This window comes from Calypte anna, chromosome 5 (assembly GCF_003957555.1).
Source record: "Calypte anna isolate BGI_N300 chromosome 5, bCalAnn1_v1.p, whole genome shotgun sequence".
NCBI classification, from domain to species: domain Eukaryota; kingdom Metazoa; phylum Chordata; class Aves; order Apodiformes; family Trochilidae; genus Calypte; species Calypte anna.
Window position 1 is genome coordinate 8753002 of NC_044250.1, and position 25562 is coordinate 8778563.

The following is a 25562-nucleotide window of genomic DNA, read 5'->3' on the forward strand; positions in this document are numbered from 1 at the left end:
GATTTCTGCACTTGGAAGTTATCAGGTTGCAACTGGACAAAATCCAGAGCAACAGTCAAGTTGCTTCAGTGCTGAAACTGATTCAAGGAGGAGATTAGTCCAAATGACCTCAAAACTGAAGACTTCCTTGAGTCTGAAAACTGATTTTCTAGTCTGGCCATCATGGAGTAACATATAAGTTACCTCTAGTCAAATAAGCAGTTGGCAGTCAAAGTCCACACAATGGCTGATTATTTGGATAAGTTGATGTTTTAGAATGCTTGATAAGTTACTCCTTTTCTGGTTTACAGCAATATTGAAAAAAACTCAATGGACCTGAACTCATATTTCTTGTCATAAACAAGGAAGTGAGATATATTCATGCTCTTTTAGGTGTGTTGATTTTTGCAATGCAAAAAAACCAAATATGTGCATGTGTCACTAAAGTAAGCAATTATTAATCTGATTTTGTCCAGCAAGCATAAAATGAGAAAAAAATACTTAGCTGCTTTGCCATTTATTTCTCTATGCAACATGGAGAGTGGAGTGTAATCTCCCTCCTTGAAAGACCACAATTGCGTTATAGGATCCCAGAGAAAGCTTGGTTTCTTCAACATAGTGTGCCCTTTGGGATTACCCTTTGTAATCTGCAAAGAAAGAATTCTGTTTTATTTCTTCATTTGGAAAGTTTTTTGCATGACTAGCAACAAGACTCCTGGGTCACTAAGCAATAGTGTTCTGCCCTAATTGCCTTCTAATTATTTATGTTTCTAAGTTAGGCATTTTGTAGTCATTTTTTCCAAATTATATAAAGTTGATATTCAACTGTCCTGGAAAAAAATATTTTATAGAATGTTTATATGTAAAAGTTGCACTTGAAAATATTTCTTACTGTAACAGCTTTCAGTTTTTTCTCAAACAGAATGAACTAGCACCAAAGCATATGATTTTTTTTCTCTCTGGTCTTATGTCTTCCCTCCCAACAAGACATTTTTTTCTCTTTTTATATTAACTAAGAATATCATCAAGTTGCAGTTTGAGAAAATATTGTCTCAGGTTCCAAGCTCTGCCTACATCATCAACAGAAATAGATGTGTAACTAGAATGTGATGTGTAATACATGCAATCCAGCCAGCAGAACATACTTAGGCTTTTCCAAATCTGTGAGAAGCAGTAGAAGAAAGAGACCCAAATGTCTCTGTTACTGAGTCCATGATGTTCATTATGGCAAAGCATGTTTGGTGATAATAACTCCAGGTATCATTACTATTACTACCATTAGCAATTTCTACTGAGTGATTTATGAAGCCTAGGTCCTACACCAGAGGGGTCTTTCAGGACCATAGAACAACAATGCTGCCTCCTAAAAAAAAAATTGCTTGCTTATATCAAATAATAATTTGTTTAGGGGGAGGAAGAGAGCAACATTTTTTACTCACATAAAAGTTTCCAACTTTTTTTGATTTATTCCTATCTTAATGTCACTGCCTTTATAATATGACAAGTTTTTTTCTCCACATACTTTCTAGCTTTTGTTTCCTTTTAAGCAACCCTCCTGAATAACACTTCATGTACTGTTCTCCCACTCTTCACACTTTGCTATATGCCGTTACTTACGCTTATAAATCCTTACTCTTCCTGCCAAATACCCACTCACTCCACATTCACATTCTTCCTTTAAACTGCATTTCCTTAAAGTCTGCCCAAAATAATCTGCAAGCTATCATTTCTGCCTTGAGATCTGACAGTCTTCTAACCTTTGGATTTGTTAATGTAGACTGAATGCTTTAACTACTACATGTTGCGGAATAAATCAAATCTTAATTTTCCTCTATATCACTTGAACTAATTTAACCAAATACATATGTATTTTCAAGTACCCCAAAGCTGAACCCAGCTGGTTTCCTCTAGGCCATCTGGCTGAACCCTGCTGCTTGTTGTCACGTTCTTGTCTTTCTGAAAGCCTAGTGATAGAAAAGAAGGAGGTCGGTAAGACATAGGATAATTTTTTTTTTTTTTTGCAAGTTAACAGATCTTATGGAAACAGCTATCTATGAATTGCAGAGTGTTGGTATTTTTTCATGTTGTGGGTTTTCTCTTTGTGAGGTTTTGGGGGCTTTTTTTGTTTTTTACACAAAATAAGGGAAAGAATTGTTGAACTTAAGAAAGCAAATGTATTTATAAGTGATTAGTTGAAATTTAAAATGCAAGGAGCGTATCTAAAAACTTGTAGAAGGTAAGATCTGCTAGGCAGTTATGGCTGTTTCGTTATCTACTCTGGCATGCTTTTGCACTTTGTTCCTAATGTGTAGCAAGGTTTTGCTATGTGGCTATGGAAGACAATGTCTTGTGAGGTCAAGGATCTACCATAATTAAAATTTTAGATCTCTAACTGGTTCTTTGATTTGAGTATAAACCTTCAGGAAGATCAGTGAAAAACATAGGCAGTGTGTTTTGAAAGACTGAGTACATGGCTTCATATTCACTTTGACTTCTACTTTCTGAAGAGTCGCCCATGGCCTTAGCTAAGAAATACTACATGTGTACTTGGAGGACAAGAAGAGACCAAATCAGACTGTGTAGATAGGGAAAGAGAGATGGAGAATAAGATGAATTGTTTTCTCTTTTGCCACAGAGTCCTTGGACATAGTAGTTCTCTCTGCTCTGTAGTGAATGTCTTAAAAGTGGTCTTGAAAACTGCTACCAGCTGAATTAATTTAGGTCATGCTGGATGCAAGCCACTGCATGAGAATGGGAACAGATGGGTGAAAGCCTTCAGGTATGGCATCCTTGAGGAGTTGCCACCTCCTTTTGGTTCTAAGGCCACAACAATCCCCCTGCTGTCTGCAGCACAGGATGTGTGGACTTCCAGGTTCTTGCAGTAGCATGACTGAAAGAGAGAAGGCTCTGCTCTAAGAACCTGGCAGATCTGTCCTTTCCTGTAACTCCCTTTGGCAGTCCTTTCCATATGAAGGCTGGGTCCAGAGGGACTTTGACAGGCTTGAGAGGGAGTCAATGCCAATCTCATGAAGTTCAATAAAGCCAAGACCTGGGGCTATGACTGTGTTTTGATAAGCTAACTGAAGCAGTATCTTAGTATCTTGCAAGCTTAAGTATTTAATATGAAAACCCACTCTATTATTATTATTATTTTCTGGATCTGATTTTTTGGGTTTTGTTTTGTTGTGTCATTGGGTTTTTTTTTAAAAAAAAAAGATATAGCTGATGTATTCCAACAAACTTTTATGTATCTTAAATACTATGTGTACTATAAATTGTGTATATTAAATCCTGTAACCATCCTTTGTGTTTGCAAAATTATCCTGTGGTGCAAACATAAACCATTTTTGCTGATGCATGTTTTGAATGTAATAGGTTTAGTGTTTTTTAAGTACTGCAAAAGCCTCAAAACGTAATTCAGAATGCTACATTAATTCCATAGGAGTGCAAAGAGATACCTTTCTAACGTGGTGATGTTTTGCAATCACTTTGTAGGATAAAGAAAAAAGTTACAAGCTCTGAATTGCGTGGTTTATCTGTGTTCATCAGCATGCAGCTCCCATTGTTGACAAATGAGAGTTGCTTGACTTGACTTCAGGCATCATGAGGTCTAGAAATATTAATAAAATGCTTTCCTGACTGCTTATTTTTGCTTTTTTATGTATCCTTTGATGTGACAGTGCATTTGAGGTCAACTGCCAAGCTATCAGTGGAGATGGAGTTAAGCACCTTTATCTAAGCCTTCACTAACCCAGTACTCAGCTGTGACTCAGAGAGGGTAAGTTAAATGATTATACTTAGCTTTCTCTACTATGGTAAAATGAGCTGCAGAGAGAACACACTGAAAGCCAAGGGCCTCTAAATACTTTTCCCTTTTTTGGAATAGAGCTCCCAATCACCATATCCTGGAGATTGTACTCTAAGCCTGCTCAGTGGTAAAAGAAAGTTCTCTGCATTCACTGATCTATATCTAACTACAAATCTGAGCTCAGGAATTAATTATTTTCCTCACTATTTTCAGCTGTAAGTTTACAATTGCAGGCCAAAATGTTTAAAAGCACTCCATCCTCTCTTCTTCCATAGCTTCTTTTCTTTACATTGTCTCAACTTAGTGTGGAAATAAGCAGGATCTGGTGAATAAGATGGGTAGTTTCTTGGAATTTTTAAACTTATTTTGTAGGTGCAAAAGGCTTGTGCAGACTAAGATTGTAGATCTTCTCCCATGTCCAGTATTGTGACGCAAGTTAATCACAAGTACCTGAATTTTAAAAGGTAATTTTGAAGATCTTGCTATTTTTAAAAACTACAATTTGGGGGGGAGGGGTCATTTTATCTGATAAAATACTACAGTAACCTCATTACATCCCCTCATAGGATAAAGGCAGGCCAGACAGAGTTTGATCAATGCCTAGCAAAAGAAATAACAGAATCTTGAAATTGCTTTAATGACTAGGATGTAAACATGTGCTCATGCACACTGACTTTTTTTGGAGTGCAGATATTTTTTTTTCTCTGCCCTTTTGGTAACTTAGAGACATTAATTACTTTTGGTATCTCACCATATTGCATGTATTATTAACATATCATTTCATTCTTTGACGGAAACATGTTTATGCTTGCAGAAAGGAGATAAAACTGGCTTACAGTTTTACAAAGACTGTTCAGCTGGTAGATCAGCCAAGCTTAGATCCAGGATAATAATAATAATAATAGAAATTCAGAAGAAGAAATTTTCATAGTGATCATCACTACAGACATTTAGAACGTTTCCCTATTTGCAAGATAGTTCTGTAAGGAAGTCAAAGCAAGGCTCTTACTTGTCAGAGACAGACTGAACTCTGTTCACTCCAAATCTGGGGGTTGCTAAGGTGCCGTAAATTCATCTTTCTACCCTCCGTTCTCCCTTGGCTGTACTTTCTGTGCTGCATCTCTAAGACAACATACCTCAGGATTTGTCCTTTTCTATTCTTAGACAAGCCTGATGATTTTTTTTTTTAAGTTTTTTTGCTTTTTAAATCTGAAAAACGAACTGAAACTTGATGTGCTTAATAGCTCTTTCTTTTTTCCAATATGACTTGCATTACTTTTTTAAATTTAGTATGTACCAGGAACTCAGCTCAGACCAGGAATAAACCACTTTGATGCCATAGCTTACACAACTCCATGTAGGACTGCAAATACACTTTGGCCATGCCTTGAAACATTCCTGCTTTTTCAGACCCAGCATTCTGTTGAGTTGAGCCTATCAGAACCATTATAAATTCACAAGGCAAACAGTAAGAGGGATTAAATAAACAGCCAGATTTATATCTTCTCTTTTTTGTTGTTGGTTGAATTTGAGTTCTTGAAAACTCAGGAATTGTGTGTGATGCCAGGATTTTATTACAGAGATGAAAAACAAGAAAATGTCACTTTTTTTAGTTGTTACTTATCTCTCATCTGCATGTATTGTTAATAGTTGGTGACTGCTGTTTGATACAAAAATACTTAACTGTTGAAACACACAGATGTTTAATGTTACTTCTATCTACCTAATCTCTATGGGTTTCTTAAAATATATGTAATCATAAATGTCCATCACACCAAGGACTTTTAAGATATTTTGCCTTAATAAACATTTTTGTAATCTTTCTATTCATAGAAGGCTTCATCTACTTTTATTTGAAGTCAGAGGTGTGTAAAATAATGATACAAAGATAAGCTTCCACTTATTGCATTAGAGCTAGAAATTCACCTGTAACAGGTTTAAAATGTCTGCAAAAGCTTGAAACATGTTACTACCCCATATACTCCTCTGGAAAAAAATATGCTCACTGCTCAAAATGGTCTTTATCGTAGCCTTCCTATTTATGTCATGTGTGCTGCATTTTTTTCACTGTCGTTATTAAAGAACTCTAATAACATTATTTTTTTTAACACACTAGTACTTGTGTGTACAAGTCCTTTTTACAACCTATTACCTCTACATCAATTTTCATGTGAGGTATTCCTCTTCAAGTAAAATATAAATTAAGTTTCCAATATAATGTGAAATAAATCTAGTAAGAGCATGGTTCTTAGCTGCTTTTGTAGTCCAAAGTTTTCATACACCCTGTAGGTTTTGCAACAGAATTTTTAAATTTTTTTTTTTTTTTTTTTTTTTTTTTTTTTTTTTTTTTTTTTTGGTGAAAAGAAAATGTGGAACTTCTCATTATTGAGGATGCTTCAGTGTTCCGTGTGATGGTTTTGTCTCTTTTTATTTTATTTTATTTTTATTTTTATTTTTATCAACCCAAATATTTTGACAGTTTTGTCAGCCTCAATAAACAAACATTTCTTTGCCCTTCCCTGAAATGGAAGGGAAATCTGTAGAAGGTTAATCTTACAACACTGCTAAGTGTTTAGAATTCCTCATCTAAACCTCTTTGTTCCATGTATCTTGATATCCAGAAAAGCAAAAGAATAATAACATGTTTTGGAGGTCAAACCTATACTTCTTGGGTATGTACCTCCTTGATACACTACTGAAGTGTATAGCTCTATTCTGTACACAGCTGTGAATTAACTGTAAAGGAAATATAGTTAGTTCTTACTGGTCCAGACAGGAACTGTACCAGGTTGTCTCTAACTGCATTGTCTGTTATCTGTAGGCACCACCAAGGACTCGAATGATTTATTTATGAGGACTGTTCCTTAGCTATCCGGTAGGTGTCACAGAAAGTCTTGTAATACATACTCTATGTATGAGGTTGCTATGAGGATTAGTATTTAACATTTTCTCATTTCAGAGTACTGTGCAGGCTTTAATACTAATTCACGGGAGCTCCTTTTTTTGATACTAATAACAAGAATTTTTCTCATAGGCAGTAATTTTTATTTTTTTTTCCATTTGGGCATTACTGCTCTTTTGCTTCAGAAGTGTTGTGCACAGTGTTGTCCTGTGCATATGTACACCAAGTATTTGCACAATTCACCTAAGCTTTGCTCTTGTTCAGAGGAAGAGTGCCACCATCTGGGTTTCCAGTTTTACTCTTTTCTTAGAGAGCTGAGATCATGTTCTGTAGCATTAGGACTTTTTTTAAAGGCATATTATGGATATTCAAAATGCTGTTTCCTTCTCAGAGGATTTTAGAGAGAGTATCTTGATCATTGCCAAAACAGTCATAGTAATGAAAAAAAATTGTACAATAGAGGGAAGAGATGGAAATAGCAGTAAGAATGGAAGGTTATCTGTTTTGTATTTACTAATGTATTTACTAAATTACTCTTGACTTCGAAGGCTTTAGTTGATCAAACACAAGATAGAATTTTTAATTTTAAACCTTATTACTGCTTTTATTGTAAAGTGATTTCAGTTTTAGAGCACAGAGTTTTAAATGGATTTGACTTGTTTTTTTGGCATCTAACACAGCCTGCTGATCACAGTGCTTATGCCTTCAGGCTAACTTGAAACAGATATTCTCAGCAGTGCATGGTCCTGTTAGTCCACATTGCAGTTCCACGTGCTTCACACTGTCCACCATGCCAACCTTACCTGAAGACAAGGGACAATCAAAAGAGGCACAACACAACATTTCTCCTCCAGCCAAAGTAAGCACTCTTACCAAGGTGTTTTCTGACACTTGCTGGAAACCTGAGGCTGAAACCTGTTTGTGTATATTTAGGAGTTTATAAAATAATGTCTAATCACTGCTATGTACTAGTGTGTTTTGATTAATTAAAGAAGCTATGAATGATTTTTCAGTTGATATTCTTAGAATTCTTCAAGTATTTTATAGACCAAGGAATAAGAACTGAAATTGCAGAATCACTTGTTCATTACTTTGATTTGGGAGATTATGTGTCTGTCTGTTCTGAACCATTTATATCAAAGCTGGCCAAGATTGTCCTTTGTAATCTTATTGCAGAAAACCTTAACCTTTGAAAAAAACAACTTAGGCTTGTATTTCACAGTAATCTTGACCTACTTGATCTAGCATTGCCTTTACAGATGTAGAAGGTGCTATGCAATTCATGTATGTGTGAAAGATAGAAATCTGGTTTCTGGTTTATAGTCTTTCTCAGTGCTTTATTGTCACAGTAGTAGCTGAATATATACTAGAACTACACATGGGTGCTTCCCAGGCACACTCATAATTTTGCTACTCAAATTTGTGGCATCTACATGTTTTTACATTTCCAGATAAATTTGAAAATTCTGTAAGGGATTATACTTACCCCATTCTGAATAATTTATACCAATGATAACAAGTAATTTTATGTTCTAATAAAGCGAAGGGTTTTCTTTTAATTGTTAGCTTAGCTGAATTAAAGAATCTTACTGTGATTTCAAAATCACAGGTTATGCAGATCATCGTGTTGTATGCAAACTTGTGTAAAGAGAGGATTTATAATCTGGCACATCCTCAGTTAAAAATGTATCACTGTCACTGGTTTTGAGGACACTGTATTCTACACTTTAGGTGAAAACATCCGCTACTTCAATATTGATGGAAAATATTGTCAGCAGTGAGCTCTACACTGATTTGTCATGCATTCCATCTAAATTGCACATTGTGCTGAGTGTTAGTTTCCTGGCTTAAGATAAACACCCTAGATGGATGCAAGTTCATTGGACTGTTAGCTGAGAACATAATTAGGTCAAGAAATTTTTGGTTTTTTTTTTAACTCAACCGTGTGATGAGTATTTTAGTAGAAAAGACTTACTGGGTAAAACATACCCAAAGAGAAAAAATATGAAAAACCAGCAGATATCAATGAATCTAACACAGGGCATGCTTGTCAAATGGGAGAAATTAAGAACTCCAATCAACTAATCGTAAAAAAAAATTGAAACTGGTTTAAAAATATATAGTGCTGGCCTTTTAGAGGTAGGTCTTGAGTGAACTACAATAATTCCCAAATCAGGTAACTGTGCAAAATGCTTTGTTTTTAGGTAAATTGTTCTTTTCAGACACAAAGTAACAGAGGAAGGATTTTAAATTAACACATAGTTGTTGAGACTTGTGAAGTTAGGGGCTGCAAAAGCCAACATTGTGAGATTTTGATCTTTTTCATGGCTTTTATCACTCTTGAGTCTTGAATTCTACAGCATGACTCTGTGACAAGTGAAATGGCTTAATGTGAGATAGGATCTTGCAAGCAAGGAGGGGGTGCTGGAAAGAACTAAAACCTGATGGACTCATTTTTTCCCATCGAACAAAACTTTCCAAGTCTGGAATTGCATCTTACCTAAAGTGCTACCTGGTGGCTCACAATTTCCTCATTCTGTTTCAAGAGATGTTTCCCCACATTTTTCCTGTATGTGTAAATACACACATAGTCACAAAACAAAACAGAAAATGAAAATGAACCTTACTTGTAATTTCTTACTTACTTCAAATTTCTTCTTCAGGATGGGAAAACCTGGGTTAGATTTCTCAAATTTATTTTGAGAAAGCAAACATGGCTTTCCATTTCAGTATTTCTTACGGCACCCTGTGCTCACCTTTGTGACTGACTCTAAATAACATTCATTAGGGTATTCCTTAGCATTGTATTCCAGAAGGAAGAACTTGAGAAATTCACATTAACACAGGTGTTAGGGCAGTTAGCCTAATTCCAAGAACTTGAGCCACTTGTTTCAAGTGTCTGAATTAAGAGTATGTAGTTGAACTTATAGTTTTTGTGCTGTCTTGTAGGTCTTAAACATTTTAGAAGTGTTTTATACAGAATCATTTCTCTCACCATATATCATAGAACTTCACAGTCAAATGTTGGTTTTAGTGATTTTGATATTTAAATTTAAGTAATTTATTTCACGTAGAATAATATAGCATTATCATTTGCTTTCACTGATACCCTTAAAAACTAATACCATGTTTTTAATACAAAAAAAGGAATTTTCTCTACAAATAATGTGTAACGGTAGCAGGGAAAATTAAATCCTCACCAGCTATGTTATGATTTATAGCGGCCTTTAAATCTCCCTACAGTTTCAAGATTGGTTGTGAGCTGCCATCTTTCCTTCTTCATAAAAAAAAAAAAATATATATCTCTATTTCTAGTTTTATTCTCTTTTTGTATCCTGAACACTGTCTTATTTGCTCTTCTTACTGAGGAAAATTTTCTCTGATGTTCATAATTTTTCTCACTCATCAATTGTTCCCTCATTCAAGCTTCCACATTTCTTTTTTTTATGATTCCTATTTGAAATTGTATTGTACTTTTATCAAATCACTGCCTATTATCTGTTTTGCTCTGAAGATGTCCCATTAATTTTTTCTCTTGTGTGTGTCAACCAGATGCAGTTACAATCAAATTTCATTAGCTTACTGGCTAAACTCCAAGCTCAGCACTGCACTTAAACATGTAAAATAAAGCTTATTTAAAACCCCATCTCACCCCAAAGAATCTTCTCTGAGATGTTTAACTTTTCTGAGGCCTTTCACATAACTGCTTGTTTCAGGCCAAATTTGTTCTGAAATGCAGTCCAGCCCTTTAACTAATTTCTAAGAGGCCAGGTGACAGGATTTTTTTTTCCCCTTCAGTGCTTTAAAGGATTCAGGTGGTATACAGTAAAGCTTTATCATCTGACTGCCCTGGCAGGGTAGCTCTTTTAGCAGAAAGATTTATTCCTTCTTCCCCTCATTACTGTTCAAATCCATCCAAATTTGGCTGGATTATAAAATTTCTAGAAACACATTTTCTGTATACTTATTGAGGGCTTGGTAGATTTTTAACAGCCAGAATGTCAGCAAATCTTACCCACCCTGAGTGTCTCTGAGCCTCTTGGATCTTGTGTTGCAGACCAAACTGCATGTGCCATCCTCTCAGCCCTGCTCAAGTACCCCTATGAGATGAGATGACACATGGTCATCCTTGTAGAGCATGAGGATCAGTTCCCACCTGAGCCATAGAGGTGGAGTCAGTTTCACCCTATGTTTTTTATGGGAGAAGGACTTGGGTCAAAAAGGAAGCAAAGACTTGGTAGCAGGCAGTCACTGGTACTAGGAGATGACCAGGTGTTGGGAATGGCTGCAGAGCAGATGTGTGTGGAACCTAACACAGAGAGCAGTTGCAGGCAGGCAAGGGGAGGGTGATGAAAAACTTCTGTATCATCTTTGTGCAGATGCACTTCTGTGAGATAGCTTAAGCTTCCTGTTAAAGGTTCTCTTCCACGATCAGCCTGAGTACATTTCAGAGTGTAAAGATTTCTTTTGATTTTTTTTAGTCCAGAAAGGGATGTGAGTGACTCTGAGGCTAATGTTACATCATTCAAAAGCTTTTGCTCTTTGGCAGTCATGAGATTAGTATAAACAATGTACATGTGTACTCAGCTCCTTTGTCCTAGCAGCAGGGCAGTCACCTGAAATTTTGCAATTCACTGTTAGACCCAATCCATTGTGTCTACATGTTACTTAGTTACATTTTCAAGAATACTACTAAAACTGGGTTTAATATAATGCCAGTTGTTCAATTGGATCTTGTAATAGATCATGCTTTTAAATTCTAACATTTCCAGTATTGCAAGAATATATTTCTTAAATGTAAATTTTACTATTATTTTCTTGGCATGTTTCCCATCCTGCTCTCCTGTGACTGACAATTTGAACTTGCTGAAGAATCTTATAGGACAATTATGAGTATAGAAGTATGGGGCTGCATGGAATGTACTTATTTTAATAAACAAAAGAAGCTATTTACCACAGAGTCAAAAGTCCTAAATCAAATGTCCAAACTAGAGTATATTTTATTTCCTTTGAGAGGAAGAGACATTATGCTATGTATTTTAATGTACCATTTTAAAAATACTTCGACTTGTTTGAATTGATCAGAAAATTTATTATTTCAACAAGTATATAATTCACCACTGGGATGTTGAAAGGCCTTCTGTTGTATCTGATAGATATTAGCAGTCATGTAACAGATTTCAGGATGTATGTAATTTCATTTCAATTTAAGCTCTTGGCTATTTCTTTATTGTAACAAAACTTACAACTACAATAATAACTACATTATCTTATTAAAAACATTTTCCCAGTTAATGAGAGGGAATAACAAGTAGAACACTAACAAGATAATCTTATTATAATTTTGTAGTATTTTGGATACCGTGTGTGTAGTTAATACTCCATATATTCAGGTTTTCATTACACACTAGTACTGTTTGGAGGTTTGTGTGCCTAGTTTAGCCCTGTTATACACAGCTGCTTTTCACTCTTGCATGCAGCTCCTAAGTCCACTAAGCACTGTTCATGTACTCTGGTAGAGGAGTGGTTTGCTTTGTGAAAAATCAGTTTGGATGCCATTTTATAGGTTTCTCATTAGTTCCATGCTCATTGAATTTAGCTTGCATGCACTAAAGCTTGGTAAAGAAAACAGAAAATTCCAGGTCTACATCATCTCTTTTTAGTAGTTTATGTATAGTCCTCTAATTCACATTTGTTTTACCAAGTATGAGCTAATTATCACTTAGATCTTATAGGTAAATTACACATTATCTTCCACATAAAGTGTCAGTATTCAGTATTTTGAATTTCTGTTTAACTACATTTTTATATTTGTCACAAACCATTCAGGACACTACTGTTGAAGGGACAACATGCAGTACACCTTCTATTGTCCTTCCAGAGAATGCTGTTGCGTCAGATGTAGAAATTGATAAAAATCTGGTTAACAGGTACTATATAACACATTACCAATCTATGCATAAATTGTACAGTAATTCCAGGAGCTGTTTCTAAAATACTATATATATATATAGTATATATTTGTAAAATTCATATTGTATTAAAATATTATTACTGTGCTTTTATTTGTAACTTGATCATACTGCCTTTGTGTTTTGCTGATGATTTTTTTGGATACATAGAAGGGGAGGGGACGTGACACAGGAATACTAAAAGAGTAAAGTTTCATATAATACTAAACCTGCCATCCTGACTCAATATACTTTCAATTTTCATGAACATTCTTATCTTTCAGAATAGCATTATTTGAAACTAAAACAACCCCCCCTAAAACTTAAGAGTTCGCATAATTTGGACTAAAAGCTGTACCTTTTGCAGTACATCTTTTTGATAGCAAATAAAAAAAATGGAGGAAAAATTTGCTTGGTCAAATCCTTTTGCAGACAAAAGTGGGGTGTCTTTGTTAACAGTCCTACACCTGCTAGAAGGATGATTGACAGTTGGATCCCTCTTGCTCTGCTTATGGCAATGTGCAGTACTGTTCTTCTGTACAATATGAAATTTTACTTACACCCACTCAATCATCATTTGAGACTCAGAAAAAGTACAAATGTTTTACATATCTTAAGGTGATGCTGATGAAGGTACTGTTATTATATATTATTTCTTTCTTTACAAAAATTGTTGGTAGTTTAGTATTGCTGGTTAACTTTGTTTCATAAGGTACTACCCTAAGATATTGTAATACCATGTTATCATTTGCCAGCATCTTTCTGCTCAATCTAACAAATTTAGGCTTCTTTTCCACCTCTCTTCTTTTACTTCCTCCATTGTATGTGTTTAGTCCTCCTTAATGTTTTGCTGAAGCTTCAATGACATTTCTGTAGAACCTGGAAATTGTGATAAGATCACATTCCTGATATTGTGAATTAAATAGGGATCAGTTGAAAATTCTAGTAGATAATGTTTCTAAGATAGATAGTTAGACAACTTAAATATCTACCTTGAATACTATAGTACACCATTTTTTTTTCTGTTTTAATCAAAGACAAATGCTTTCTTTTTCATGTTTTATTTTTATAGAGAAGTAGAACTTTTATTTGGAGGCATAATCCCATAATTTTATTTGTTCATTTTTCTCTCTAGGCCTCGTAGTCCTCATAGGAGACATTCTAACCGTGCCACTAGGAATCCAACAAGTTCATTGACATCTGTTGGTAAGAAATGATTATTCATTTAAGCTAGGATGTTTTCTTAGAAAATGTGACATGCAATAGAGACCTAAATATAGAGTCTGACTATATTGACTTGAGTTTTTTTCCTATGTATGCGGTCTAGTGCCAGGTAGGGGTTGGTCTCTTCTCCCAAGTAGCTCTCAGTAAGACAAGAGGGCAGGGTCTTAAGCTCTGCCAGGGGAGGTTTAGGTTAGATATTAGGAAAAAATTCCTTACAGAGAGAGTGATCAGACATTGAAATGGGCTGCCCAGGGAGGTGATGGATTCTCCATCCCTGGATGTTTTTGAAGAGACTGATATGGCACTCAGTGCCATGGTCTGGTAATCACAGTGGCAGTGGATTAAGGGTTGGACTTCATGATCTCAGAGGTGCTTTCCAACCTGGCTGATTCTGTGAAACTGAACTAAATTTATGAAAATAAGAAACAAAACAACCCGCCCCTCAAAAAAACCCCACGAAAACCCAACTGCAAACAAGCCACACCCACAAATGAAAAACCCCTGAGTTTTTGCTGCTTATGTCTTTAGCTTCTCTGAAGACTGATTGTTCTGCAATGGCACTTGTCAAATTTAGAAATTTTCTTTTCCTATTACCTCATGACTTCTCTCCTCCTGGCCCAAACTGTTCTTTAGTAAGTTATGTTATTTCAGAACAGTGTTATATATTCCATTTTCCCTAGTAGAGTCATCACGCTAGGGAAAGAGACAGTCACAACTGATATTTCTTAGAATACATTTTATTCTCCAAGCTGTTGTTAATGTGATGAAGCTGTTATAAACACCAGATAACTCTTTGTACAACACAGTTGTTTATTCACTCATATAGTTAGTTCACTCACACACTTTTTTTCATAGTCACTTGAGGATAAATGTCTGATCTGCAGTCTGTTGTTTATGCTACCGTGTGCCTGTGGCCTTGTAAAGACTGATCAGACTCCTGATGATCTGTTTATCAGTTTTTGCAGATCCAACAAGCTTATTAGTCTCTAGAGTTTATTAACCCATGAAAAACTTGGACACATTACCCTGTCAGCATATACGTTTCTTTTCTTTGGCCTGTTTTCAGGCAATTGTTTTTCCATACAAGCCCAGATGTTTATAGCAGCCATTCATACCAGCTCAGTCAGAAAATGCCTCACAACCTAGATGATTTTTTAAAATTAATGCTCAAAATTTACTGGTTTTGACCAATTTGGAAGCCAGGGACTAATGGGTTATTTCCACAGCTAATTAAGAACTATTTAGAAAACAATGCATTAATCTAAAGGTCTGCTTTTAGAAATAGCTTCGTAATTCTCAGACCCTATCTATTTGACTTGTGCCTGCAGTTTGGCAGATACAGCTTTACTGTTGCTTCTGCATTTGTAGGAAAAGCTCCTATGTCTGCACAGAATAAAATCTTTATACTTCCAGAATCTGCACTTTATTCTATAACTAATCTATTGGAATCACCTGTATGTTAAAACTAGTGTGCATAAGTCTTTGCCAGGTGAGTTTGTGGGACATCAGCCTTGAAAAACTGAACACAGAAAATCCGTTTAAGTCTACAGTGGAAATGCTGTGACTGCTAAGTGAGATGGATCTAATGCCACTTTTATTGATAAATAAGAGAAGCTGTACTGAAGACACAGCCAGAAAAAGCAGTTTCATATAGCAGTGCATCTTTGATCATAGAGACTTAATTTTAGTTACTTGTGTTTTTCAGGACTTACTCTAAACTTGAGAATATACCAACATGAGAAATGAGCAGGCATGAGCTAAAATTTATAAAAAATTTATAAAGCTAAATTTATAGATATGTTTTGTATTTTACTCTGAAATGACACAACCTATTTGGAAATACGAGATACAGCTCTAATTCTGACATTTTCTACCCAGACAACACTGGTCATGTGATTGATCTGGTACATGATCAACTACCAGATGTCAAAATATCAGAGGAAGACAAAAGGAAGAACCTAGAATTACTAGAAGAAGCAAAGAAAGTGAGTGAGAAGTTTCTAATGCGCAGAGGGAGAAAGTCAAGAAGCAGCCTTGCAGAGTCACCCACAGGTAGGTGCAGATTCTTTAAACAGGATTTTATATGCTACTTCAAACCTCTGCAAAGGCACAATCAAGCATCTACTGTAATGAATCCATTCTTACTGTATACAAACAACTTCTTAATTTGAAGATGAGAATCCCTCTTTCCCTCCTCACAATTCCATGTAGAATACAATTTTCCAATTTCTGTGTTCATATGTAAGAGTGAAAGATGGTTTTAGGTTTTTAAGTGCCTGAATAAAACATGGGAAACAAAGCATTAAGGATTTCTTGTGGAATCTAAAAAAATGGTCACAGGTTTCTGTTTGTGATGATTTTCTTCCTGAAGTTCCTATTGGACAAAAAAATAAATTGTAATGGCAAGATTGGTACCCCTGAAAAAGCATTCCCCCCAGACATAATTACACAATAATGGAGTTTTGGGGAGCTTTCATGATCTTTCACTTACCAGAGATTTTTTTTTTCCCTTTTTTCCCTTTTAAATAAGACTGTATATGTATGTATTTGCTAATGCTGTAGTGGTATAAATTTTGAGCAAAACATTGGTCTATGCCCTAATTATGTGTGTGTCTGTCTAGGGTTTGATGTATGCACAACCACTAGTGTCGAGTCAGTATCTCCAGGGCAGGTAAGAAAGATCTGAATAGTGTGCACAGTAACCTGGTTATTACAGTACTGTATTACTTTATATACCAAGATTGGTTTATTGGTGTGATTTTTTTGCATAAAAAAGAAAACAAAAATCCATGAGCTAATGAATGATGAAAGAGTGTAGAGATCTGTTAAGTGTAGAAAATGGAAAAAGATCCAATCTAATTCTCATTTGGGAAAAAGCTAATCCCTAAAAGTACTTCATAAGTGGAAAACCACTGTAAAAATTAGCATGGTCAAAGTTTGACCATAATATCTATGCCTAACATGTGCAGCATAGATACAAAAGATAACTTGGTAAGGCAATTTTTTTCCTCCATTTTTTGTTAGAATAACGGAACTGTGAAAGAGGATGACAGGCAAACTGCAGAGGTAAGTGTTTCATATCCAGTGTTGAACAAAACCTGCCTGTCTTAGCATGCATATGACTGTTATTTATGAAACTATAAAGGATAAAAAAATGTTCAGTGAGTGAAAAGGAAAACGATACTGCTCTGAGAAATTGTGAAGTATCTGCAAATCCTCTATAAGCATTTCTATTATGGAATCTGGAATGGGAGGAGGTTGTCTCAAAAGTTCAGAGAAGAGATTCCCAATTCAGTGTTTTTTCAAGCTGTTTTTAAAAATTATTATGGTCTTCAACAGTACATATTTAAAATCAAATGTCACTGAAAAGGAAATGGCTTTTTACAGTGAAAATCCATCTTCAGGCAGGGGAAAAAATAAATCTGCACTTGTTTTTCTTTGTTTTATGTGTCATACTTTTAGAATGCTGCAAAAGGATTAATTGATCGAAGGCAGAATGATCAAAGAAAGATTTCTCAGGGAAGGTTGGTTCCTCGTTCTGCTGGTTTTGAAAACTCCAAACAGAAGCTTTCAGAACAAAAAGAAAACTTTGATCCGCGTAAACATATGGATACAAAATCTTCCCCTTCAGGTAGTGATAGTGGCAAAATGTCTCTTAACACCTGCATGAATGTTTGTGAAAATGAACTTGGAAAATCATTCCTCAAGAAAGCAAAAGAAAATGATGTTCCTTTGAGAACCCATCCACCAGGACCAGGAATAGGAAATATAGACTCAAAGCTAAAAATTCCTGTTGCAGAAATAAGGGACCATAAAGTTTCATGTAAAACAGAATTTAAACTCTGTGGACTGCGTCCTCCTCTACTACGGGCTGTATCATGGGATAGCTTGGAGCCTGGACATAAAGATAAAACACCTTTAAAATTACCATCTGAGGAAGAGAAAAGCTTTGTGGTTGGTAATAAATCCAGTAATCAGTTAAAAGCATTCAAAGACCTTCAAATCCAAGTTCAGCCAGTTCGAATGCAGAAACTGACAAAGCTCAGAGAGGTAAGTTCTTATCATAAGTTGTATCCTGTTTTAAAGTTATTTTCGTATCTCACTAAGCTTGCAACTTCCTTGGCATTCTTCACATTACATGAAAGATACAGAAATGTAATAGAAAACAGTTACAGCAAAATCAATACAGAGTTGTATTGTGTTTTTCCTTTTCAACTTTTTAGTAAATTGCAACCTGTAACTAAATTCTATTGCATTACACTTAATTCTCTTCAAATATACATCAACTGCATTGTGGTCTCCTTCGGTATGTACATACTATGCATGTGCTCTTGCACAGGCAAGTTTTGGCTCCTAGAAAAAAACCTGCAATACTCATGTCAAGAAAATACTGATTCCTTTGACTGTGACAGAAAGGGGAGTCTAGTCCACAATGTATCTCATTTTTGCATCATGTACATGAGCTATAAACAGGAAGCAGTTGATTAATGTGTATGAAGTTTGAAGTATATAATATTTAAGAGTGTGTGTGTGTGTGAATGTACACTTCTTCATAAAATGTAGCAGCTGACTATATTGTAATACAAGTATCTCCATCAGTCATATTAACTAAAGTGAATGTTATATTTGATGCTCACAGGTCTGGAATTTTTAAATTGAGATTTCTATTTGAGTTACTTAGAAATGTTACTGTTTTTTTTAACAGGAGCATATTTTGATGAGAAACCAAAATTTAGTTGGACTTAAACTTCCAGAACTTAGTGAAGCAGCTGAACAGGAAAAAGGTGCAGTATCATAAAAGTTGGAAGAAGTGTTTTTGTTATACACTGATTTGTATAGTTGACTAATATGAGGGGGGGATGTGGGAAAAGCATCTTTCCTCAATTGCAGTAATAGTTGTAATCAAGCAGTCACAGAGAAGGTTAGTTACTGATGAATGGGAAAGACCAATTATAGATGCACCTGAATCCTTTATGACTTGTAACAAGATACTGCAGGTATTATTACAACCAAAACAAGAGATGCTTACCTGGAACAGAGTCTAATTTGTATTTAGTAGATGGACGACTACCTAAAGTTTCAGTGACTTCCTGAAAAAAACAAAGTTTCAGTAGTGATGGATTGAGTGGAGGTAACTTCTCCAAGATACTGTAGCCATAAGAGTGAATTTTATCCTTGAAAGTATAAATAAGAGATTGAATGCTTTTTTCTTGTTGCTATGCATATTTTAATTTTATTTTAGTATATATGTGGCAAATATTGAAATGACATTTTCTCTTCTGCTATGGAACTCTTGTCCATGTGGATAAGTAGGAATAAGGCCAGAGAAGAGACTTAAATTTGATTGAAAGATTGGAAAAACATGTCTTAAAATGAGCTGAGATTTTTTAGCTTGATTTGTATGATTTTTAGTAAGGAAAAGATTTAAAACTCAACATTACTGATGGAATAGAAATCTGGAAGTAAGTTCTTTTCCAATCTAGCACAAGCAAATGAGATTTGATGCCTGTAAGATGCATCTAAAAAATTCAGAATAGAAACAAAGAGCAAACATGTAATCCTGAGAACAATTCTGCAGCTGGAAGAAATTAATAGCATTAGTGCTGAGTAATAAATTGAAAATATTTAACTGTGTATTTGTTTGTAAATAGTTATGTCATACTGTGTTCAGGGTGTTTTTAAGGCCACATTAACTGAAATGGAGGTGGTTGATCATAACTGATTGTCCAAGATTCCATATAAAGACAATTTCTATTTTTCCTAATACTATTTATTTTGTTAATTCATAGATTTGCTTTGGGACAGTTCATTAAGGCCTTAAAGTTTCTCTTATGCAGGGAGATAGCTGAGATACTACATTTCATTTTATCTCTGGAAACAGATTCATCCTCAGTCAGAATGAAACAAGATTATAAGACACATCTTGTCCTCTTTCTATATTTAGTGATTATATCTTTGAATTCTTGGATGTGGTAATATTACTCCTGTCACTCTGTTGATATATCATTTCCTAGAAATCATTTATCAGGCTCTGTTTGAAAGTGTAAAGTAGTAGCCATTTTACCAGCCTGTTACACAGTTTTGGCAGATTTGAACTTTTTGAGGCAAACAGTATGAAAAGGTAAGCATTATTTTATCCAGCATTTCAACCAAGATCTCATGAGCATCATGAGCTTTTTTAAGTCTGCTGACTTATCTAAATGATAGCCAGAACATTAAGGGTCAACTCCTGATCTACAGTGGGCAAAACAAGTGAGGGGTCAAATACTTAGTTCATTTGTTAGGGAGTCTTACTTCCTTACATTGTCATAAAAGCCACCTTTCCAAACAATAGGAAATAGCCCACTACTTCATTCCTACTGTTCTGAATCAAGTATAGTGTCTCTATCATGTTTTCCTATCAATGCCAAGTTATTGTGGTCATCTGAGTAAACACAACTAAGCATCTACAGAAGTTTAGGTAAGTGGGATATATTAGATCTGGAGACATAGTGATGTCAGGCTGGCTTTTTATGGGGAAACACAAGACTACTCTTAAGTAAATACTGGAACTTTAAAATATAAAGGAAGTGCATACATAATTGAAATGTTGCTAGAAAGAATCTTCCATTCTTTTATGTCTTTCCTACAAATGCTCATTTACAAAATCTGAGCTTTTTCACACTACTCGTTTTACAAGAATGTTTCTCTTAGTGCAAATGAACAGGAGAGCTGTACAAAGGTACCTTCCCAGGTTTGTGATTCAGACTGGGGAACCTGACTTTTCTGTAGGAGAGTCCTTCATTAAATTCCAGCAAGATAGAAGCATCTAAGACATCTGTTATGTATGAAATTAAATCAGATGAAAATAAAAACATTTAAGTAACATGAAAAAAAAAATTTAACCCATATCTTGGTCCTTGTGAAAGTGACAAAAGTAGATAATGAAGTTGTAATCTTCATGCCCTGTTTCACTGATCATGTTGTGCAAACAAGTACATGCTGTAGATTCATTGCATAAATGGTGCACAGAAATCTGTAGTAGGGTGTGCTATACTAGATGTTATCTTGGCAGGTGGCTTTTAAGGCCTTAGGAAATAACAATACTCTATTAGAAATTCTGAGCTAAAATAATCCAGAAATGATGTAACTTTACCGGTAAAGCACTAGGGTAAAATGTTAAGTTAGATGAATTTGGGTTCAGTTTGAATTCTAGGAAAAATATGTACACATAATGATTGTATAGTGTATTAAAAACTGTCAGTACATATTCAGGTGTTCTACTTAAAGGATGATAATTGTACTGATTACTTTTGTTGCTACTGCTTGAAAGGAAGATAGGGGATCTTGATGTTAGCAGTAAAGGAGAGATGAGAGATGTTTCACCATCTGCATTAAAGGAAGTAATGTTCTGCATGAAGGGACGGGGAACCTTTTTTTGTTGTTCATTTTGTCTTCCAGTAGAGTTGGGGTGAAATCCTCAGTGACTGCAGAAAGGACACAGCTAGATTAGAAAGTTCTATTTGGCAGAGATGCTGACTACTGATAGTTATGCATGACTTTTCAAACAATATTTTTTTATTCTGAAAATGCCTTTAGGCTCTTCACCTCTCCCTTCCCCCACTGAAGAGGAAGAAACAAAGAATAGCTCTGATGTCATGCCCAGCATTCCTGATGTATTGCTGCGAAAGCTACGGGTCCACAAACAGCTTCCAGGAAGGTAAAAGCTCATTAGAAGTGGAAGGACTTCATCTAGGGGAGGGCACATGAGGGGCTTCCAGTGACCTCCCTTTATGGAGTTCCATTTGTAGGGGAGCCAGATAACTATAGAAATACTGCATCTTAAAATGTGCAATGCAGATTTTCTGAAAAATTATGGGTGTTCACCAGCTCCCAGTAACTGGCAAACCAAAAGCTTTGCTATGTTTTTGCCAATACTCTAGTGATATCATGCTGATGCTTTTTAAAACGCCTATGGAGTTTAGCCATAACAAGTAGAATTGAATTAATTTAATACTGATTTCACCAAATGAAATCCTGAAATATGTAAGGGGTGTCTTTTGTTTTTCTTTTTTTAAGAAATACCACAATAGTTCTATTTTTAGAGACAAAACTAATTAAGATATTAATTTTTTGCTTTTATTTCTAGCTCCCCTGCACTTACTGAAAAAGAAGTTGAGGTATGTTCTTAAACTCATTCATTTAGGCAGATGCCTCAATTTTAAGTGGATACTTTATTTCTAAGTGTGGCTATTAGAACCAGGTAGTGGGATATCTTTTTCCCAAAAATATTTCCCTTAAAAAAGCAACGTATTGAGCTCAATGAAAATAACATTTTATTAAATGATTGTCCCAAACAATATAAACTGTAAAGACTTAGAGTAGACATAAGTATACACTTGTTTGTGCATTCTTAATGATGAAATACACATTAATTTTGGATATAATTCTTTAATATACTTATAGAACTGAAAAAATTAACCTTAAATAACACAGAAAATTGAATTAGTTAACTTGCAAATTTTTTTTCCATTGGGAGATTTGGGACAGGTTTTGATGATATTTTGCTGTTAGTTTACATAATTTTTACTTTTCCAGTTCAAGCCATTTTTATCTTTTTTGCAGTTCATTCTTGAACTTACTGACCTTGTGGGTTTTTTGTTTGTTTGTTTTGTGGGGTTTTTTTATTTTGTTGGGATTTTTTTTGTTCCATAACCCAGTCAAGAAAAAGATCTTTATTTACATAGCTCCAGTCTTGAGGCTTGTGCTCTGCAAAATTTTAATCCTAAGAAATTATGTGTCTGGTAAAGAAAGAAACAATATTTAGAGCAGGGTGCAAGTGAATTAAAATGTTAGCACTTAATCTTTTCCTGGATTGAGTGGTAGGTGTATATCCCTTAGGTAAAACAATGCTAATGGTGAGCTCATCCCTGGACTTCCTCTGCACAGAATATCTGTTTAAAAACCTTAGGGACCCTTGGAGGAAGTCCAGCTAGAAAACAGATCCATTGTGATTCTGATACTTCTGGTAGGCTACTTCCTTCGTTGTATCACTGATCTACTGATCTCCCAGAAAAACATTCAGGAAAAGAGGCAGCAACACATTTATTCATATTTTAGAGGAAGTAAAGATAAGGGATTTTTGAAAAAAAATCTAATAAAAAATAAATAAATTCATTTTTCTGTTTCAATGTTTAATTTAACACCTCAGTTTGTTAAACATACCTTATTGACAAGCTTTTACTGGAAACCACATTGTTCTGACACTCATTTTTACATTCCTTTTTAAATCCAAACAGAATGTATTTGTGCAGCTTTCCTTGGCCTTTAGAAATGATAGTTATACCTTGGAATCCAGAATTAACCAAGCAGAGAGAGAGAGGAATCTTACTGAAGAGAACGCTGAGAAGGAACTGGAAAACTTTAAAGTAGCCATTACGGTAAGCAAACAGCAATAATTCTTTTTCTAAACTGTGGTGTGCATGAAAGCACACACACATTTGAAAGATATACTTTTGTCCTATACAATGTAATAAAGTAACAAGCAATTAAATTACATGATGACTTCTGTACAATCTCTATCATATTAGACCTGGACTTGTTCCAATCATGGTGGGAGGTTACCTTATGTCTTGAAGCACTGGCAGATTTACCAGTCTTCATAGATTTTTTTAAATCAGTCTTATGATAATTGATGTTTTACTCAAAAACGCAACTTAAAGAGAAAGCTTATTTGCATGAATTTCAGATTTGTTCAAGAAAATAAGCAAGTTAGAGAGGTTAAGTAATTGAGGCTACCTTTTGATTTACAGGCTATATTGGTTTAGATGACTCTTTTACATTTTTGATCCTTGAGACTATGTCTTATTTTCCAAGTAACTGAAGTTATCATGCAACTGAAAGAATATAAATGGCCTTCTTATTACCTTGTGAATACCTAATGAATGAAAATCTTCTCTGTGTTTAGGCAATCATTTTTAAGTACCGGTTTAAATAAGCTTGACATTTGTAAAGTTCATAGGTAGCTAAGCATGATTCATCATTCATATCAAAAGGAGTATTGCAAATGTTCTTAGCCCTTTTAGCTTCTTGAAAGGGGTGCTTGCAGTATGCAGTGAAACAGCATTCTGAAACGGAGCAGCAGCACTTGCTCTGTTATATCTGGTGGTAGTGATGACACTGCTCTGTGTTTTATTTCTCCATGTGTAGTTCTGCCTACACATGTCTGCCCAGCTTCTGTGGCTTAGGCTACTTTATCTGATCTAGAAGTGGCAAACCATGAAAATAAAGCTTATGTATTTTCACTTCAGTCTTCAGCTCACTTATGGCATCACTATGAACACAGAGAAGCTTACCAGAAGCTACTGGAGGATATTGCTGTCCTGCGGCGTTTAGCTGCGAGGCTCTCCAGTCGTGCTGAGATGGTTGGAGCTGTTCGCCAGGTAAGAATGTCCTGGTGCCTAATATGTGTCTGGGCAGCACATGTTCAATCTTTCTCTTTTTCAGCCATGGCTAGAGATTATATTAGCCCTTCAAATTTTATTTTCCATTTTATCAGATTAACAGTGTTTACTGTAGTGTCAGATAAGACACTATTTGGGTCTGGATATAGAATTCAGACCCATGATGCTATTAAACAACTGTACCACTGGGGAACAGATACTATTCAGAACTACAGCTGCATCACAGTAAATGTATTTAAAATCAGTGCTTTCTGAACAAAAAACTTTCCTGGGTCAAAAAGCTCATCTAGCTCAGTACCCTGCCTTTGGCAATAGCTTAGCCAGGTAAGTGTAAAGAGTGTAGGAACAGAGAATTATAAATGAGAACAGAGCAATTATAAATGAGAACACAGCAAAACCCTCCCAGATTCAACACTGTTGCCTCTGCCTGCTAAAGTAAAGACTGAAAGTGACTGAAACCTTCAAGGGACTGAAAACAACTGTATCTACACCACATGACTGATAACACAGGTACATAGGAAGACTGTATGTATGACAAAAAAAAAAAATTGTGGATATTTATGAATGCATGTGCATTTGTATTCTAATTGGCTATAGAGTTTTCAGGCATAGAGATACCAATATTTCTTTAAGAAAAAGTATTCCAGATTTAACCCTGAGAGGGAGCATACAATTTGTTTAAGAAGCATAAAGGTTACATCAGTATTCTCTTCTTTTCCTCTTTAGGAGAAGCGTATGTCAAAGGCAACAGAAGTGATGATGCAATATGTGGAAAATCTGAAAAGAACATATGAAAAGGATCATGCTGAACTGATGGAGTTCAAGAAACTTGCTAATCAGAATTCTAGCAGAAGCTATGGTGCATCTGGTAAAAAAAAAAAAAAAAAAAAATTAAATACCTGACTTCTTGATTTACCTCTATACAGAGAGGTGTCTAGGGCTGTTAATTATAAAAAGTGAAGGACAGTGAAACTTGTTCATGAAGCTCTGATGTACAGGAATAGACTTCAAAAAGTTAAAAATATAACAGACAAAATATTTCATGTAAGCCATACTTAATACTTTGGTACAGTAGTTTAAAATTGTGATCACCTACCAAATTCTGATTCTGCATAGTTCACACAATTTTGAGGTACCTAACTCTTATTGAAGATGACAGATAAAGGCAAAATTTCATTACTGAAGAATTATTTTTTTTTTGTTTTGCAACCTTTTTTTCTCCTAGTTTGCTGAAAACTGCAATATGAGTATTTTCT

At 35.1% G+C, this 25562-nt stretch overlaps 1 protein-coding gene across 3 annotated transcripts in view; it reads left to right on the forward strand.

Annotated features, from left to right (window-relative positions):
• The window catches only part of MRVI1 (murine retrovirus integration site 1 homolog), a 48547-nt gene that overhangs the window by 14169 nt on the left and 8816 nt on the right, over positions 1 to 25562 (forward strand). For all 3 annotated transcript variants that reach the window (XM_030451423.1, XM_030451424.1, XM_008504741.2), the window contains 15 exons: positions 3660 to 3757; positions 6609 to 6662; positions 7399 to 7548; positions 12519 to 12619; positions 13776 to 13846; positions 15743 to 15916; positions 16486 to 16535; positions 16889 to 16930; positions 17327 to 17914; positions 18570 to 18648; positions 21443 to 21563; positions 21993 to 22023; positions 23143 to 23283; positions 24154 to 24285; positions 25033 to 25174. In XM_030451423.1, the coding sequence (XP_030307283.1) occupies positions 7480 to 7548; positions 12519 to 12619; positions 13776 to 13846; positions 15743 to 15916; positions 16486 to 16535; positions 16889 to 16930; positions 17327 to 17914; positions 18570 to 18648; positions 21443 to 21563; positions 21993 to 22023; positions 23143 to 23283; positions 24154 to 24285; positions 25033 to 25174 (1741 nt within the window). In that variant the 5' untranslated portion in view covers positions 3660 to 3757; positions 6609 to 6662; positions 7399 to 7479. The remainder of the gene's footprint in view (positions 1 to 3659; positions 3758 to 6608; positions 6663 to 7398; positions 7549 to 12518; positions 12620 to 13775; positions 13847 to 15742; positions 15917 to 16485; positions 16536 to 16888; positions 16931 to 17326; positions 17915 to 18569; positions 18649 to 21442; positions 21564 to 21992; positions 22024 to 23142; positions 23284 to 24153; positions 24286 to 25032; positions 25175 to 25562) is intronic.